The sequence below is a fragment of the Gopherus evgoodei genome, chromosome 3, assembly GCF_007399415.2.
Source record: "Gopherus evgoodei ecotype Sinaloan lineage chromosome 3, rGopEvg1_v1.p, whole genome shotgun sequence".
NCBI lineage: Eukaryota > Metazoa > Chordata > Testudines > Testudinidae > Gopherus > Gopherus evgoodei.
In genome coordinates, this window is record NC_044324.1 from 22,293,790 (window position 1) to 22,310,607 (window position 16,818).

The 16,818-nt window shown below is 46.3% G+C and overlaps 1 protein-coding gene across 2 annotated transcripts; it reads right to left on the reverse strand.

Annotated features, from left to right (window-relative positions):
* Nucleotides 1–696: 696 nt before the first annotated feature.
* Nucleotides 697–16,813, reverse strand: CENPQ (centromere protein Q). Of its 2 annotated transcripts, none has more exons than XM_030555240.1 (9): nucleotides 16,719–16,813; nucleotides 13,038–13,184; nucleotides 11,947–12,001; nucleotides 10,479–10,590; nucleotides 9,917–9,985; nucleotides 7,714–7,843; nucleotides 1,947–2,066; nucleotides 1,626–1,703; nucleotides 697–1,127 (listed from the first exon to the last, which is right to left on the reverse strand). In XM_030555240.1, the coding sequence occupies exons 2-9, from the start codon at nucleotides 13,179–13,181 to the stop codon at nucleotides 999–1,001; spliced, it is 837 nt and encodes a 278-aa protein (XP_030411100.1). In that variant the 5' UTR covers nucleotides 13,182–13,184; nucleotides 16,719–16,813; the 3' UTR covers nucleotides 697–998. The 2 variants fall into 2 exon arrangements, with proteins under 2 accessions (XP_030411100.1, XP_030411101.1); XM_030555241.1 differs by having other exon boundaries at nucleotides 16,636–16,732.
* Nucleotides 16,814–16,818: the final 5 nt, after the last annotated feature.

Sequence of the window (16,818 nt, forward strand, 5' to 3'; positions counted from 1 at the left end):
GGGCCCTTTAATTTGCCCCTGAGGGCTCCCAGCCACCTCTTCAGCCTGGAGCCGCTGGTTGATTTAAAATCAAGTATCACCTTCCCACCCTCAACCTTCCTTTTTGGCCCACAGCTGTTTTGGTGGGGCGGCGCTGGGAAAGGAGGGTTTGTTTCTGCAGGGCTGGGCGGCGCTGGGGTGGAGTGTTTCCACGGGGCTGGGAGGTGCTGGGGGAGGTGTTTCTGCAGGGCCGGGGGGTTTCGGCCCTCAGCTGTTTTCTTTGGAATAATGTGGCCCTCGCCGCTTTATGAGTTGTGCAGGCCTGGTGTAAGGAATACTGTCCAGCTGATCAAATGAAATGTTGATCCTTTAACTTCAGGTTACCATATAGGTGTTTTGATTTATATTTAAAAATAGATCTAATTTTCTTGAAAAGGGGGTAGTTATTGTGGCTTAGCAACTATTCTTTAAATAAAATATCTATTACATCATTCAACTTCAAATAGGATTTCATTTTCTCTTTAGAGTGAATGTTGAGTCCATAAAGGGACTATAGTCATATCTCTGGCATGACAGGCCTAATATAATGAAACAATGCTAATTTTCCAAAAGAAAAGAAAAGAAATCCAGACCTTTCAATGCAATATTAGAGCTAGTGGAATCTGCTGCTTGTCACTCAGTTCTCTGAACCACAAATAAGTGTTTGAAAATGGAAAATAACAGCCATAATCCAGTTTATTAATAGATAATGTATACACTATTTAAAAGTGCTCCTTTTCTGGATGAGCTAGGTTTTATATGTCTGGTCTTTACACCAGTGAAAAAGCAGCATGTCACTAATGTCCCACTGGGCAACAATCAATATATTGTGCCAATATCTGGCTAATAAACGATTGACTAATAGACACTTGGTGATTGCAGAAGGCAAGTCTTTAGAAGCAAAAAATATTGTCACAGGATCAACACCTGCTGGACCATGAAATAAAGCCTGCCTCAGCATAACTTCGTGTACGGATTCCTCAAAGGGAGTCCACCTTCTCATAGGCCTGTTCAAGGAGGGTCAACATGTTCTTCATCTCAGCTGAGTGCTGGATGGTGCTTAGGTCCTTCAGAATACCTTTCTGGTCTTGGATTTTCAGAATCTCCTCCTGCAGATGGAAGAAAGGAAGGAAAATGGAGAATGGGTGATAGAAATACAAGACATATCCATTTCACTTAAGGCATGTCTACAGGGAGCAACACTGCGCACTACGGGAGCGCGTTTCAGACATTACCCCCCCTCTCCCAGTGCGCGTTGCTGCTATGTGTAGACAAGTCATTAAGAGTCCAGGAGAAATTCCATCCAATAAGACTTTATTTCCAGTGCAGTTCCAGCTGTCAACAAGGTGACATAAGGATAGTGATCCTTAACACTTGGATGGAAATATCTCACAAGGGACCATTTAATAAACTTCTCTCTGTGGTCAGGGATAGGCAAACAGTTCTTATTCAGAGTATTTTACAGACTGTTCAAACACAAACACATTGCTCTGCCCAGGAGAGGGGAAATGCAGACAGTTCCTGCTAGAAAGGGCAATGTGGTTTCTGTTGTCTCCTCCTAATTGTCTGGAAGGTCTCTGAAAACATGGTGCCCTGTCCCTGCTCACCTGCAGAATGGGTGCTGTCAGGCTGTGCTTTGGGAGTTCTGGAAGACTGAGGACTCCTGTATCATTTTTCTGGAACAGCTAGAGAAGCAACAAAAATGAAATGTGATCACAGGTGCAAACAGATTATTTACGGCCACCATCCTCCTAATTTCTTAGTCCTGAAAAACAGAAATCCTGATGTTTAGAAATCCTTGAAAATGCACACACCTAATGCCCGGTGTGTCTCTCCTACACAAGGCCCTCTGCTGAGAGATCATGTACTGGTTGGTTCCAGAAACATGCCCTCCTGGGATCAATGTAGCAAATCTTGTTATAAGATACCTTCTTAGCCTTGTTCTCAGCTTCCTCTAACCGGTTCCTGAGAGTCTGTATTTTGTCCTGCAGGCTCTGAATATTCTCGTCTGTGTTCTCAGCAGTTTGCACAACTGTGGTTATTTCTTCCTGGGTTAAAATGAAAAGAACAGAACAAATACATTTAAAAATGGTTTATATGCAAAACATTGTGGTAGAGTCCCACCCAAACTGTCCCATCTTTAACTTTCCTGACAAACACGGATGCTCAAGAAAGAACCAAAGAACAAGAAATCAATAGAATTAAAGGACTGAAGTCTCGTCTATCACCTGACAGCATTTGTATGAAGAAATGAAACAACTCATTTATGACATGGCCATTGATCTCTGTCTATGAACAAGAAGCTTGGTGTAATGAGGCCGTGTGTCCCCCCGCCACCCCAGAGAGGGACAAGCCCTTCCGGACACCGGAGTGGGTGGAGCTAGGAAGCTCTAAGCCTGCCCCTCAGAGGGTCAGGCGGTGCCCTGGAAGTACAAAGGATCGACCTCAGAACTCACTGGAGAGACAGGCACCAGGGAGGTCAGCTGCCTCGAGCCTGGCCCGTGACTGGGACGCCCCTGCAGTCCTAGGTGCACCCAAGGACTGGCCTGACCTGCCCCACGCCCGCTACCAGGAGGAGTTGCTGGATCTGCCTCTCACCAACTACCCCAAGGAACCCATGGCGCTGGACCCCCCAGGGGACACCACCGTGACCCAGGTACCACTGGTGGGGGGCTGGAAGTAGCCCAGGGGCAGCTGAGCCTAGTCTGGCTGCAACACTGCCAGAGCCCATGTCAGTGTGTTGTGATCAGGATCCCCACTGACACAGCACTGGGTCTTCTGCTGCTGCTAGGGCCCCGGGCTGGGACCCAGTGGAGTGGGAGGGTCTGTGTCCCCCCGCCATCCAACTTGCGGGTGGCAGTCTCTCCCTCTCCCAGATCCCTTGGAGGCCTGGGCTCATTGCTACTGTTTGCATTGCTACTGCTCAACCCTGCCTGAGAGCCTGACGCATTGTTGACCGGCCCTGACCGCTGGCTACTGTTTGCATTGCTATTACTCAGCCCCTGCCTGAGCGCCAGACTCATTGTTGCCCCATCCTGACCCAGGGCTTGGACTTATTGCTACTGTTTTTGTTACTATTGCTCAGCCCCTGCCTGAGGGCCTGAGCGTCTGACTCACTGTTGCCTTCCCTGACCCAGGGCCTGGACATATTGTACTTATTTCGGTTGCTGCAAGGGCCACCGAAGGAGACTCCCGTGGCCAGACTAATTCCCCCCAGGACATCAACAGCGTATAGTGAGGCGGTGTGGCTCCCCGCTGCCCCAGCGAGGCACGAGCCCCAGCTAACCTCTTTACACTTGGATTCAGTTCAGGCATGGAATTAAAACTCCAGTCCCGCCTTCTCTCAGTCCCACAGCTGCTCTTCTGTTAGCAACAGCTTGACTGGATGAGACAAATAAGCCAGATTAAGCTCCTGTTAAAATACCATGATGAAAGCATCTATGTGAACTCTTCCAGGGGAACCAGAGAGGAAGACAAATGCTCTGAGAAGTTGAAAATGATATTTTAAATAATATTTGTGTAATAGAATGTCAGGTTCTACGCAGAGATGTTGAGTTCTTTTGCTGACTCAATGACAGACAGACCAGGTGGCTCCTATTATCTCCAGTTCAGAAGGAGGTTATTTCTGCCTCAGAAAGAAACTCAAAGGGGGAAAATCCCTCTGAACAGCCAGTTCAGGGTTATGTTTTGATGTTGCCACTTGAGTAAATCACAAGAACAAAACCCTGGAAAGGGGAAGTTTGAAGCAGATAAAGTGTGAGAGGCAAAGGCACGGACTGGCACCTACTTACATTGTAATTTTTCTTCACTGTCCATTCTCTTGTCTTTGTCCTTCCCAGAACATGTCCTAGTGGATTTCTTCCACAAAATAAGAAAGGATGCCTCTTGTTCCCTGCTACCCGCAGGCAGGAACAGCAGAGGCAGAAATGTGGATAACAAAATATTGTTTCAGCATCTTCAGTACTTCCTTGTCTGCCAGCAAGTTTGGTGGGATTTTGTTTTAAAACTGAACACAATGATTCTTCATGGTAGGTGGCCTTAGACAGCACTTCCTGACTAACTTTCCATCAAGCACAGAGCCCTGCCTCCTTCCTGCTCTGTGGCAGATGGGCTAAAGATAGTGATTTGCTTATCTGTGGAAGTGTCCCATTAGATACAGATTTTTCCCTGGAACATTAGAATATGAAATGATAATTCATAGCTAAGAAACAAAGAGGAAGCAGGGGCAGATTTTAAGGTCACCAGTTTGAGAGTCATAGTGGTCACTACCACTATGGAGTTTCACGGGGAGAGGGGCAACACTATACAACACACTATAAATTCTGTCAACTCCTCATTACACCGTCCACTGCCTCTCAGTCTCCAGAGAAAAACAGCATGAAATCTCACTGTCTAATAGAACACTTGTGTGAAGACCTTGAAAAGATGAGGGATCTGGGTTACTGATCAGTAGATTAGCGATCACCACCACAGAATCCAATTATGTGCCAAATTCACCCCCACCCCAGCAAGAAACAGGCAATGTGGTGACTTGTATGTTTGTGTTATCCCAAACTACCATAATAAGGGGAACTGCACATCAGAGAGCTGCTCAAATATTAGTGGAGAACCACAGAAATGTAGAGCTGGAAGGGGGGTCATTCAGTCCATCCCCAGTGCTGAGGCAGAACCAAATACGCCTAGACCATCTCTGACAGGTTTCTTGTTCTTAAAAACCTCCAACAACGGAGATTCCAAAACTTCTCTTAGAAATCTATTCAAGTGCTTAACTACAATCATAGTTGGAAAATCTTTCTTAATAGCTAACTTAAATCTCCCTTGCTACAGATTAAACCAATTACTTCTTGTCCTGTCTTCAGTAGACATGGAGAACTGATCACTGTCCTCTTCAGAACAGCCATTAACATATTTGAAGACTTATCAAGTCCTCCTGTCAGTCTTATTTTCTGAAAACTAAACATATCCAGTTATTTTAACCTTTCCTCATATGTCAAGTATCAGGAGGTAGCTGTGCCACCAGACTCCTTGTTGTTCTCAATAGGTCAGGTTTTCTAAACCTGTTATCATCTTTGCTCTGAACTGTCTCCAATTTGTTCACATCTTTCCTGAAGTGTGGCACCCAGAACTGGACACAGTACTCCAGCTGAGCCCTCACCAGTGCTGAGTAGAGCAGGATAATTACCTCCCATGCCTTACAAACAACACTCTGTGATGGGGTATACCAGGCCCTTTGAGGCCCGCTGCTGAAGGTCTAATGATCCTAACCATACCCCACCACAGGAAAAGGTGCAGTGAAAGCCATGTTCTCCAGGCCTGCCTAGAAAAGCTGCACGGAAGCAGCCAATCAGAGTTCTGCAGGCTTAGTTAAAAGGAGTTACTGGGCCTGAGCAGGTCAGTTGCTGGCTGGAACCAGATGTGTGAAGGAGGACTGGAAGGCTGTGAAGTTCCACAGGTAAAGAGGCTTGAGAGAGACCCTGCATAAGCAGGGATAGGAGTGTGAAGCTCTCCATGCAGAAGCCTGGGAGAAAAAATCATGGCTAAACCGGGGCAGAGATTGTTACAAGCTCTCCAGGAAAAGAGGCCTGGGAGAAGACCATGAGAAATTAGGGCAGAGACTGAGAAATTTTGCAGGGAAGGAGGTCTGGAAGAAAAAGGGAAGAGAAAGGTGATGAGACCAGGTGGGAGGCAGCCCAGGAAATCCAGCAGCAATTATTAAAGGGATGCAGTACACAGCTCCAGCAGCAACTATTAAAAGGATGCAGTACACTCACCTTATAGTATTTTCATATAAACCACATTTCCCTAGTTTGCTTATGAGACTGTCATGTGGCATAGTGTTAAATTCCTTACTAAAATTAAGTTATCACATCTATAGCTTCCCCCTGTACCTCCATCCACTTGTAACCCTGTCAAAAACAGTTGGTTTAGCATGATTTATTCTTTACAAATCCATGCTGGCTATTCTTTATAACCATATTATTGTCTCGGTCAAGGGGCGGCAACCCTTCAGAAGCGGTGTGCAGAGTCTTCATTTATTCACTCTAATTTAAGGTTTCGTGTGCTGGTAATACATATTAATGTTTTTAGAAGGTCTCTTTCTATAAGTCTATATTAAATAACTAAACTATTGTTGTATGTAAACAAGGTTTTCAAAATGTTTAAGAAGCTTCATTTAAAATTTAAATTAAAATGCTGATCTTATGCCGCCAGCCTGCTCAGCTTGCTGCCAGCCTGGGGTTCTGTTTACCTAGGCCGGCAGCAGGCTGAGCGGGGCCTGCGGCCGGGACGCCACCTGGCAAGGGGCTGGCAGCTGGGACCCCAGGCCTGGTAGGGGTGGTTCAGGGGTCAGGGCAGAGGCCTAGAGGTGTGTTGGTGGGTTCAGGGCAGAAGGCTGGGTGTGTGGGGAGGGTTTAGGGGTCAGGGCTGGGGGATGTGGAGGTGCAGGGCAGAAGGCTGAGAGTGTACGGGGGTTCAGGGGTCAGGGTAGAGGGCTGGGCGTGTCGGGCAGAAGGCTGGGTGTGTGGGGGGGTTCAGGGGTCAGGGCAGAGAGCTGGGGTGTGTGTGGGGTGCAGGGCAGAAGGCTGTGGGGGGGTTCAGGGGTCAGGGAAGAGGGCTGGGGTGTGGGGGGATGCAGGGCAGAAGGCTGGGTGTGAGGGTCAAGGGTCAGGGCAGAGGGCTGAAGGTGTGTGGAGGTGAAGGCTGGGTGTGGGGGGGGGTTCAGGGGTCAAGGCAGGGGTGTGGGGGGGTGTAGGACAGGAGACTGCGTGTGTGGGGGGGATTCGGGGTCAGGCCAGAGGGCTGGGGGGGGTGCAGGGCAGAAGGCTTGGGGTTTGGGGGGTTGTTCAGGGGTCAGGGCAGAGGGCTGGGATGCTCCCAGCTCCCTGCCCTGAGCAGCTCATGATAGGGGGCTGGAAGGGATATGCTCTGTTCCACCAACTTCCCCAAGGCCCTGTCCCTACCTCTTCTCTGCCTCCTCTACAGAGCAGCGAGCATGCTGCCACTCTTCCCCTTCTTCCTTACAAGGGCTATCAGCTGATCGGCGCAGGGAAGGAGAGGAGGAGGGGCAGGAAAGCAGCACACTGGGGAAAGAAGGGGGGAAGCTTTGCTGCCGCAGGACCAAGCTTCTGCCTCCTGCCCCCGCAAGGGAGAGTGATGGGCTGGTGGGCTGAGTGGGGCTGAGGGCCAGGACCACGGCAGGCAGCAGTGTGCCACTCAAAATAGGCTTGTGTGCCGTGTTTGGCATGCATTCCGTAGGTTGCAGACCCCTGGTCTAGGTGCTACAAACTGATTCATTAATCATTTGTTTCAGTATCTTTGCAAGTACTGAAGTTATGCTGACTGGTCTATAATTCCCCGGATTGTCTTTGTTCCCCTTTGTACTGTGATGCACATCAGAATTTTTTTTTTTTTAATGAAGTGCCTGATAAAAGAGGTGAATAAGACCAGGATTGAGTGAACCTGGACTGAATTTCTTCCTCATCCCAGAAGACACTAGTCTCTCCAGTGCACAATTGGGATCCTTCGATGCAGCAGTGTGAATTGAAGCTCTGGAATGAGAGAACAGGAACACCTGAAGTTCCCCTCCCCTCCCCTCCCTTCTATTGAAAGGTTAGAATCTACTGGGGAGCAGAACAAGGATTTATACATATTCTCTATTCCTATCCCATACCCCCTTTGCCCCCATGTCTCCCTTACCTGCAGTAGTGCCATAGCCTCTTCATTGGATGAGAGATTCTGTTTCTCTGCCACCTTAAGACTCAGCACATTTTTCAGGTTGCTTAGCTTCCCAGTAGGCACCTTCAGGGTCTTGTAATGTCTCAGAAGCCTTGATTTTATTTAAAAAAACAAACAAACAAACAGCATCACATGTTTGTTCCTGAAAAAACAAGGTGACCCACTAAAGACCTGCTTAGGGAGAAGACATGTTCACCATATACTCCCAGAGCTGCTCTCACTGAGGTAAAGGGCCCAGAGTGTTAAAGCAAAAAGGGAGAGTGGGCTGAAATTCTCTTTCAAGAGTGGTGTGATTTAGATGCCTGAGCACAGAACTAGGAGCTAGCTACTCCAGAGGTCTTATCTTGGCTATGACCATGTTGTCTGCTATGGTCTCACTTAATCCCTCTGGCTAAATTTGGCAACTGTAAGGTTAAGTAGGTTAGTACTACTCTCAGGTCTTTGTTAAGATCAATTTTTGTGAAGTGCTGAGGAAGTGCTTAGTGTTATTATTTATAGAGCCCTGCAAATCCACAGATATCCACTTTATATCCGAGGATGCAGTTGTGGTGTTTACCATCTTTGCAGATCGGATGCGGATCAAGATTTTGTATCCATGCAGGGCTCTAACAGTGAGATAAGGTGCTGATGCGGATACATATAAAAGGTGGAGTGCAGATCGGATATAAATTAATTATTGCAGATGCTGATTGGATGCGGATGCAAATTTTTGTATCTGCGTAGGGCTCTAATTATTTAAACCACAGAAGATCAGTTATGACGCGTTATTTGATTTTTCGCTGAGGATTCTGATGCTTAAAACAAGTATTGGTAATGGTTCATCCTTTAGTTTTGCTAATGCTTTCTGTCTTTGTTCAGTCATCTTTTTACCATCTACTAAAGCCAAGGCTCTTTTCTGAGGGGAGAGAGGGGGAAGAGAGGAGAAGGAACTGGAATTGCTCATAAATGTCCTTATCTTTTTAAGACTGGATTATTACAAGTGTTTGCTGCAGTAATGTCTAATTATAAAAGTTCAGGATGGAACTCATACCCAGTGCTACAGCCCATATTCTTACAAGCACTGACCTATGTCAATAAATTATTTCCATCGTAAAATATTTACATTGGCTCTCAGTAAATACAACTTGAATGTGTTGTAGTATTTGCTTACATAAAAACAACTAAATAGCCTTGGATTTAAGACAAACATTATAACCCGTTAGTTACTGGAGGTCAGAATCAGTATCCTTTTTAATTGTTCTTGATATAATATAAAGGTACTATGAGCTAGGGCTATGTTGTGGCTACGCTCCTGGATATGAAACTTCTAAGTACTATCTGCGCTGTTCTGATCATTTCATCATTTAAAAATAAAACTAAGTGCTTATGTGCAGCACTTTCTGTTTCCCAATTTGGACCTTTTCATTGGAGTAACTTTATAGAGTGTCCTGTACCTTTGTTAAAAATATTATATAGATACATGTCGGAGCAAGAGCTTTATGGCTGTTTTCAAAAGTGGCCATTAATTTTGGAGATGCCTTGATTTTTGGATGTCCAGTGTGAAGTAACTTGGTCTGATGTTCAGAAATGCTGAGCTCCCACAACTCCCCCTGAAGTTAATCAGAGCTGCGTGCACTCAGCACCTCCAGAAATCAGGTCACGTTGTCTCAAGTTGGTATTGGCCTATGGCAGTAGCTTGTAATCGCCACTTCAAAGGAGGACAAAGTTTTCACAGTATAACTGGTTACCTGAGCAATGAAGTACAAAAAGGCTGCACCTTATGCCCAACACATGAGATTACCCTTCTCCATGCATGCTATTAATGGTCACAGCTCTTAAGAACCTGAGCTCATGTCACAAAATGATGGTGGCTCTAAATTGCCAAATTCAATATCTCACTTTCTAATACGATTCTAGAGCATACAGTTCATTCCAGCAGCTCTCAGGAATGCTGCCTGAGTGCCTGTTGCCTCTATAAGAGGTTAAAGGGAGGCTCTGCCATTTTGAACGAATCTTGATCATTCACTTCAGCAGATATGCTCTTGAGGTTTCCCTTTCTTGATCATTCAGCAGCTTCCCTCTGATTTCCTGAAGATGACAACTCCCAGAAGTGAAGGAACATTTCTAGAAATATATTACAAAGTCACTGAGAGCTCTTGGGTCTCTTCGCCATACCACTCATTACCTTTCCTTCAGAAGGTTCAGGTGCTTTTGAATGTCATCTTTTTCTTGTACTGATTTACTCAGAATGGATCTAGAAGAAGGAAAAAGCAAAGTGTTAATTTCTATCACAGAACCTATAAGTAGAAGGAACTTCCTGGAATGGGATTATATGATCAGCAATGTCACACAAGACATGACTGTCTGGCAGAGCTTCCATGAAATAATATTGCTGAACTGCAAACGCAGCTGGTTATGCTGTCATTTTCCCTGGGTATGACTTTATTTTTTCACTATCTATTAAATGTCAAGGCCTCTTTCTACCCTAGGCTGAGAACACCTTCCAAATCTCATCCCATGCTTTCCAAATGAAGAGTTCCAGTGCCAGATGGACCTGATGTCATGTGCTACAATGTTTAGAATTCTCAATAACTGATTAGTTGCTTGGACACTTTCAGAATGATATTTTTTTTAACTAGCTATTACATTAAGCATCCTAATTACTTGAGGAAACAGAATAAGATTCTTGGTCTTATGTGTCTGAAGCCTTAGCTGAGGTATGGGATGTGGTGGTGCTTGATACTTGCAATATTACTGAATCCATCACGCCTCCCAGGTGGTTGATGCTGCTGTCTGGGAGTAGCTGCCAGGCTGCTGTTTTGCCAGGGGACAACTTCACTTTTTTTGTGCTCCAAAAACCTGTTTTTGTTGGTACCAGAAAGAGACAGAGAAGGAGAAACAGTCAAGATGTGACCTATTGGACTTGGATAGAAAACTTTATGGTAGATCAGTTACTTCTCTGACCCCTCAAATGACTGAGCTCGAGAGCAGATTTTCTGCCCCAAAGAAACAGCATCTCAGACCTGTTCACACTGTCAGTAGTAGTTATTTGTAAAGCACTGACAGCATGTTTGGTGTAAAACACACACAAGATATGTGGTCCCTGCCCTAAGAAGCTGCCATTCTATTGTGGTTTCCTCCCAACATAATTGATAAAGCTGGTGAAAGGATTGAGAAGTAAGCCCATGAGTAGCCATTTTGGCTACTGGTCCATAAAACGTCCCCCTCCCCAGTGACACTTGAGCTAGTGACATTAGGCACTGCTATATGACTGACTCAAGTTCAATATCCAGCCCTGATTTCTAAACGGATGGATGCAGAAGCGGTTGGAAGTGCTGCAGAGATGGCATGTTCTATTCGAGAAGGGAATGTTTTCTGTCACCTAGCAGTGACTTCTGCAGACTGATTAAGGTGCAGTTTTAAAGGTTCTAAAGGGAATACTATCCCATTTAGATGGTAAACTCATGAGTAAGGCTACAATTTAGTCACGGGTATTTTTAGTAAAAGTCATGGACAAGTCACAGGAAATAAACAAAAATTCACAGCCCGTGATCTGTCCATGACTTATACTAAAAATACTAGTGATTAAATATGGGGGGGGAGGGGAAACACTGCTGGGGAGGTGCCTGGGGCCAGCAGCTCCAGCTGTTGGGGGCTACGGACTGTGGATGCTCCGGCTAGCCACCTGCCTGGGGGCTGTGGCTGCTCCAGCGTGGCCCCAGGGCCAGCCACACTGGCACCTGCAGAAGTCATGGAGGTCACAGAAAGTCACAGAATCAGTGACTTCTGTGACAGACATGGAGCCCTACTTTGGAGGGCAGGGACCATGTCTACTTATTTGTATATTAAGCACCATGTACACAATAATCCAGTAGCCATCAAGAGATCAGGAGCAAGTTAAAACGAGGACCCTTGTGGTTCTGATAGACACACACAGACCCCACCGCAAGCACTAAATAGAAAAGAAACATACTATTTGAAGGTAAAATCATATATTTTCATAAGACATAGAAATGTGTCTTGGCTAAGGTTATACAGAGGATAATTTATTTTTTGTCATGCACAGAAAAAAATTGAGGCCTATTTGCAATCATATTTTGATAAAACTTATGAGTTATTTCCTGTTCTCAGTGTTGCTTCAGAATATGGATTAATGGTGAAGCACTAAAATATTGATCAGATACAGACATGTGGAGAAAATACGGAAATTTGTACCTTCAAGGGACTGCTCCCCCTGTCGCTTCTCTCTCTTCTTGGCTGGCTGTGTGACCTGGTAAAAAGGAAAATTTACACCAGAGAAAGAAAGTTGAGGAATGCCTGTACACATTTATGACGTTTGACTTACGACGAATGGAACTTATGATGCTTCTGAATTGACATCCTGATTTGACTTACGACAATTAGTTTCGACTTTATAACACTTAGTCCCACAATGGAGTGGATTGCGATTCCGAGTTACGTTTCGACTTGCGATGCAATTTTCAGGAACCAATTGTGTCGTAAATCTGAGGACTGCCTGTAAATGTTTTCTGATGCATGGGACCATCCACTTGCTTCCAAGGACCCACTTTGTAATAAGGACTGAGAAACTATTTGAATACATGAAAACGGCCTTTTGCTATCGGTTGCCTCTCCTATAGTAAAGGCTTGTTTTCTGCCTTGTGCAGACATAGTCATCCAGCACACATTCTCAAATAAGAGCACATCTCACACAAGTTCTGCAGGCTTCTTTCAGTCTTAAAACAGGAGGAAACAACTCATAACCAGACCTCTTTAGCTCTCACATTACAGAAACAAGTCTGCGGATGGGAAAATGTATCGGTTTATTTCTCCTAATCTCTTTTCAACAACATGGGACCATGCTGCTCATAAGGCTGGTTGTGACAAGGAGCATCTTTCAGACAGAAAGCTGTCCGCGTCAATCTTGTGCCCTGCAGATCATGAGCCAGAAGTGATCCACCTTCTCCAAGGAATGACTGAGCTAAGATTTTATTGCTCTGATCGTGTAGTCACTAATTACTTCTATAATACATTCCTTTAATAGATGAATAGCCAGTTCTGTTTTGTTAAGCTATGGGACTACGCTGCCCCGTCCAGACCCATCACATAAAATTCAGATATCTATATCCTACAGGCCCTGAGGATTTTCTCATGTCCTTTCCAGTCAGTCTGTGTGCTGCTCAAGTTAACTAAATATTCAAAGAAAAGCTCTCCTCCCCACACACGTTAGTAGAAAGACGACATATTCTCTCTCCCCACTTCAGTAATTTTATTTCTTTGGGCTGATTAGTCTGAAATTTAATCACCTCTTTCTCTTGTCCCAGTTTTTGTCCTCCATCCGCTTTTTTGCTGGAAGGTTCTGGGTGCTGCTGTGACTTGCTCTTCTTTTGTGCAGCTCCTTCTCTGACAGACTTCCATGCCTTAGGGGGATGAGCCCGGTGATGTTTCATGACCTTTAAAGCAGTGGGGAGAGAAGTAGAATCAACAGAGATAGAGATGTATAATCCATAAAGAAGTGCAGAACTCATACAGCTATTGAACAGGAAGGCTGTGTTAAATACAGCATTACCTTTTGTGTATTTGAGTGCTTTGCTCCCTTGGTAAATGTCTCCACTTGCTGCCTGATAGACAAGCCATGGGATATTCTACATGCACCCACACACACCCTTGCCCCCGATTACTCCCCAGACCCATTTGTTTGTTATATGATCATAAACATCAATGTCATGCCTGCTATAGGGACTATTTACATTACATCCTCCTCACACCACTTCTCCTACGCAGCTCCTACTGTGACACAGGGGATGATGCAACTTTGCCATGGCTTCTGGCAGCAACTGTCATGACATAGGAGGCAATGTCATTATGCTGAGCCTTGTGGCAGTGATTGTCATGACATCATGGACAATTAGATCCTTGCAGGGGGGACTCTAATAACTTCACAGAGATCATGTCATTGCACTTTCTCGCAGCAGCTACTGTCATGACATATGGAAACGATGTTCTTACAGTGGTGATAGCCATGGCATGGGAGAAGATTGCTGTGCTGGGTTTCCTGCAGTGACTGTCATGACATAAGGGACTGTCGTGCTAGTAGGTAGGACTAATCCAGGGGTTCTCAAACTGGGGGTCGAGACCCCTCAAGGGCTCGTGAGGTTATTACATGGGGGGTCGCCAGGGCCGTCCTTAGCCATAGGCAAAACAGGCAGCCACCTAGGGCACCACTAGGTCTGGGGGCACCGCTCTGCTGGGAGTCTGGACAGAGGGAAAGCAGCGGAGCACGTAAGAGCAGGCTAGAACGAGATGAATGCAGCACAGTCTGAGGGACAGGACTGGCTGCTGGGGTCTCTGGGAAGGGGTGGGGGAAGGAACTCACCTGTAGGGTACCAGATGTCCCGATTTTATAGGGACAGTCCCAATTTTTGGGTCTTTTTCTTATATAGGCTCCTATTTCCCCCCCCAACCCCCATCCCGGTTTTTCACACTTGCTGTCAGGTCACCCTAGGTGGTAGTAATTGGTACCTATATAAGACAAAGCCCCAAATATTAGGACTAGCCCTATAAAATCAGGATATCTGGATCTGGTCACCCTAGCTGGGAAGCATGTCTCTCCCTCGGACTGGCAGTGATCCATCTCATCCGGGGGGAGCTGCATAGGGCAGGGGGAGCTGCTGTGGCTTCATGGGTGCCCCGTCCCTGAGATCAGATGCTGTGCTAACTTCATCATGGTCAGTTGGGCTGGCGGTGGTGCCCACTGGCATGTGATCAGACCTGAGGGTTTGCTGCTGCTGTTGCCACTCTGCACCCCAAGAGGTGGATTTTGGGGTCCTGCACTTTTCCACCTATCTCCTACTCTACTGCAGTTGTTGGACCAGCAGGCTGGGGGGTGAGCCAAGCATGAAAGCAGTACTGTGTTTCCATTCAGACTGTCATTTAACAAATTTGGTCCCCAAAAATGCTTGCTAACAATCCTGAATTCAATTTCAGTATCTTTTTTTAAAAAATCAATATCTTAGCCAAAAACAGAAAATTAAGTTGACAATTATTTGTGACAAGTTTGGTATGGGGAAGGGAGTGGGCCAGTTTTCATCAGACAAACAAAAAATGTTGACTGACTTTCCTATAGCCCTGTTACTGCTAAACAGAAACCTCCAAGAACTGTAATATGCTCATCTCCTTACTAATGTGTAGAGAAGGGGTCAGCAACCTACGGCACATGTGCCAAAGATGGCACGCAAGCTGATTTTTGATGGCACGCAGAGGCAGGCTGAACCCACCACTGCTCTGGGGTTCTGGCGGCTGCCCCATTGCCACCCAGGGTCCTGGCCACTGGCCCCACTCAGCCTCCACTACGGGCCTAGGGACACCCAAGGAACCCCAGGCTGGCAGCGGGCTGAGAAGGCCGGCGGCTGAGACCCTGGCTGAGCCACTCAACCTCCTGTCGGCCTGGGGTTCCATTCACTCAGCTGGTAGCGGGCTGAGCAGGACTAAATTCAAGGAAATAGGAAAACAAGAGCAACTAATGACAGAATGCAAGAACCTAGCGCAGTGGTCCCCAACCTTTTTCGTCTGGCGCCCACCAGACAAAGGACCGTGGCAGTGGATGAGCATCCGCCAAAATGCCGACGAAATTCGGCGGCATTTCAGCAGCGACACCTCTGGATGATGCTGCTTATCGGCAGCAAGCGGAGTCATCCAGAGGCATCGCCGCCGAAATGCCGCTGAATTTTGCTGGCATTTGAGCAGATGCTTGTTCGCCAGCCAGTACACAGGTGCACTGAGAGGCCCCTGCGGGCGCCATGGCACCCACGGGCACCGCGTTGGGGACCCCTGACCTAGAAAGCCTCCTGAAGCACGGCTATCATTTTGATTTAAATGGACTTGAACTGTTTGAAGAATTGAGTATACTGTCATCCGTGTTGCCACATGCAAAATCGATGATGGACATTATACAGTTTACTCATACCACCAAACTTGTTGACATATATCCTAATGTGTACATTGCCAGTCGTATTCTACTGACAATTCCTGTAACAGTGGCATCAGGAGAACGGAGTTTCTCAAAACTAAAGCTCATTAAAAACTATCTCCGCTCTAAGGAGTCAGGAACACTTAAATGGTCCTGCTATTCTTGCAATCGAACAAGACATCACTTTGTCTTTGTCATACAATGACATTATTACTGATTTTGCACCCAAAAAAGCCAGAAAGATTGCTTTTAATTAAAAACAAATCCTTGTTTCAATACCTCTTCATATAAATTTCCAACAAAATGTTGACAAATTAAAAAAATTATATTATTTGCATCATTCTGTCAAATCAGAATGTTTTCTATAGTGCTACTTCTTTAGTGCTAGTCCATCAGCATTACAGTGTGCTTAACTACGCTAAGCTGGTTTTAATAACATGCATGTGGCAAGTTTTCCAATAGTGTAAGCTTAGGTTTGTGTTGCTAAGAGCAAGACAGGCACAGGGGCACCAGTTTAATAATCTCGCCTAGGGCACCATAAATCCCAAGGATCGCCCTGGCGGTCGCGAGCTGTCAGCCTCCACCCCAAACCCTGCTTTGCCTCCAGCATTTATTACGATGTTAAATATATACAAAAGCGTTTTAATGTATAGGGGGGGTTGCACTCAGAGGCTTGCTATGTGAAAGGGGTCACCAGTTCTAAAGTCTGAGATCCCCTGGACTAATCTGAGTGACTGGGGCCTCCTTTGGGTGGGCTGATAGGCAGAGCCATACCCATACTATCTGTGACTGGAGGGACTCCCTAGTTATACGAGACCACATTTCCCAGCATGCATTGCCACCCTTGGTCATAGGACGCTAACAGAGGTGGGCACATTGCCTGCCGGGAGATGTAGTCTTAGCCACCTGAACGCCCCTTCTCGCCTCATAGCTACCTGATGCCGTCGCGTTGACCAACCCCCGCCCTTCCCCCGAAAAGTCCCATCGTGCGCCCCGTCTCAGCCCCTCCGCGACTCACCGGTCCTCCTCAACCGCCCCACCGCCAGCCCAGGTGCCCGGCGCGACGCCGGCGAGCCGCTAGAGACAACGTTCCCGCGCTGCTGCGCGCATGCGCACAC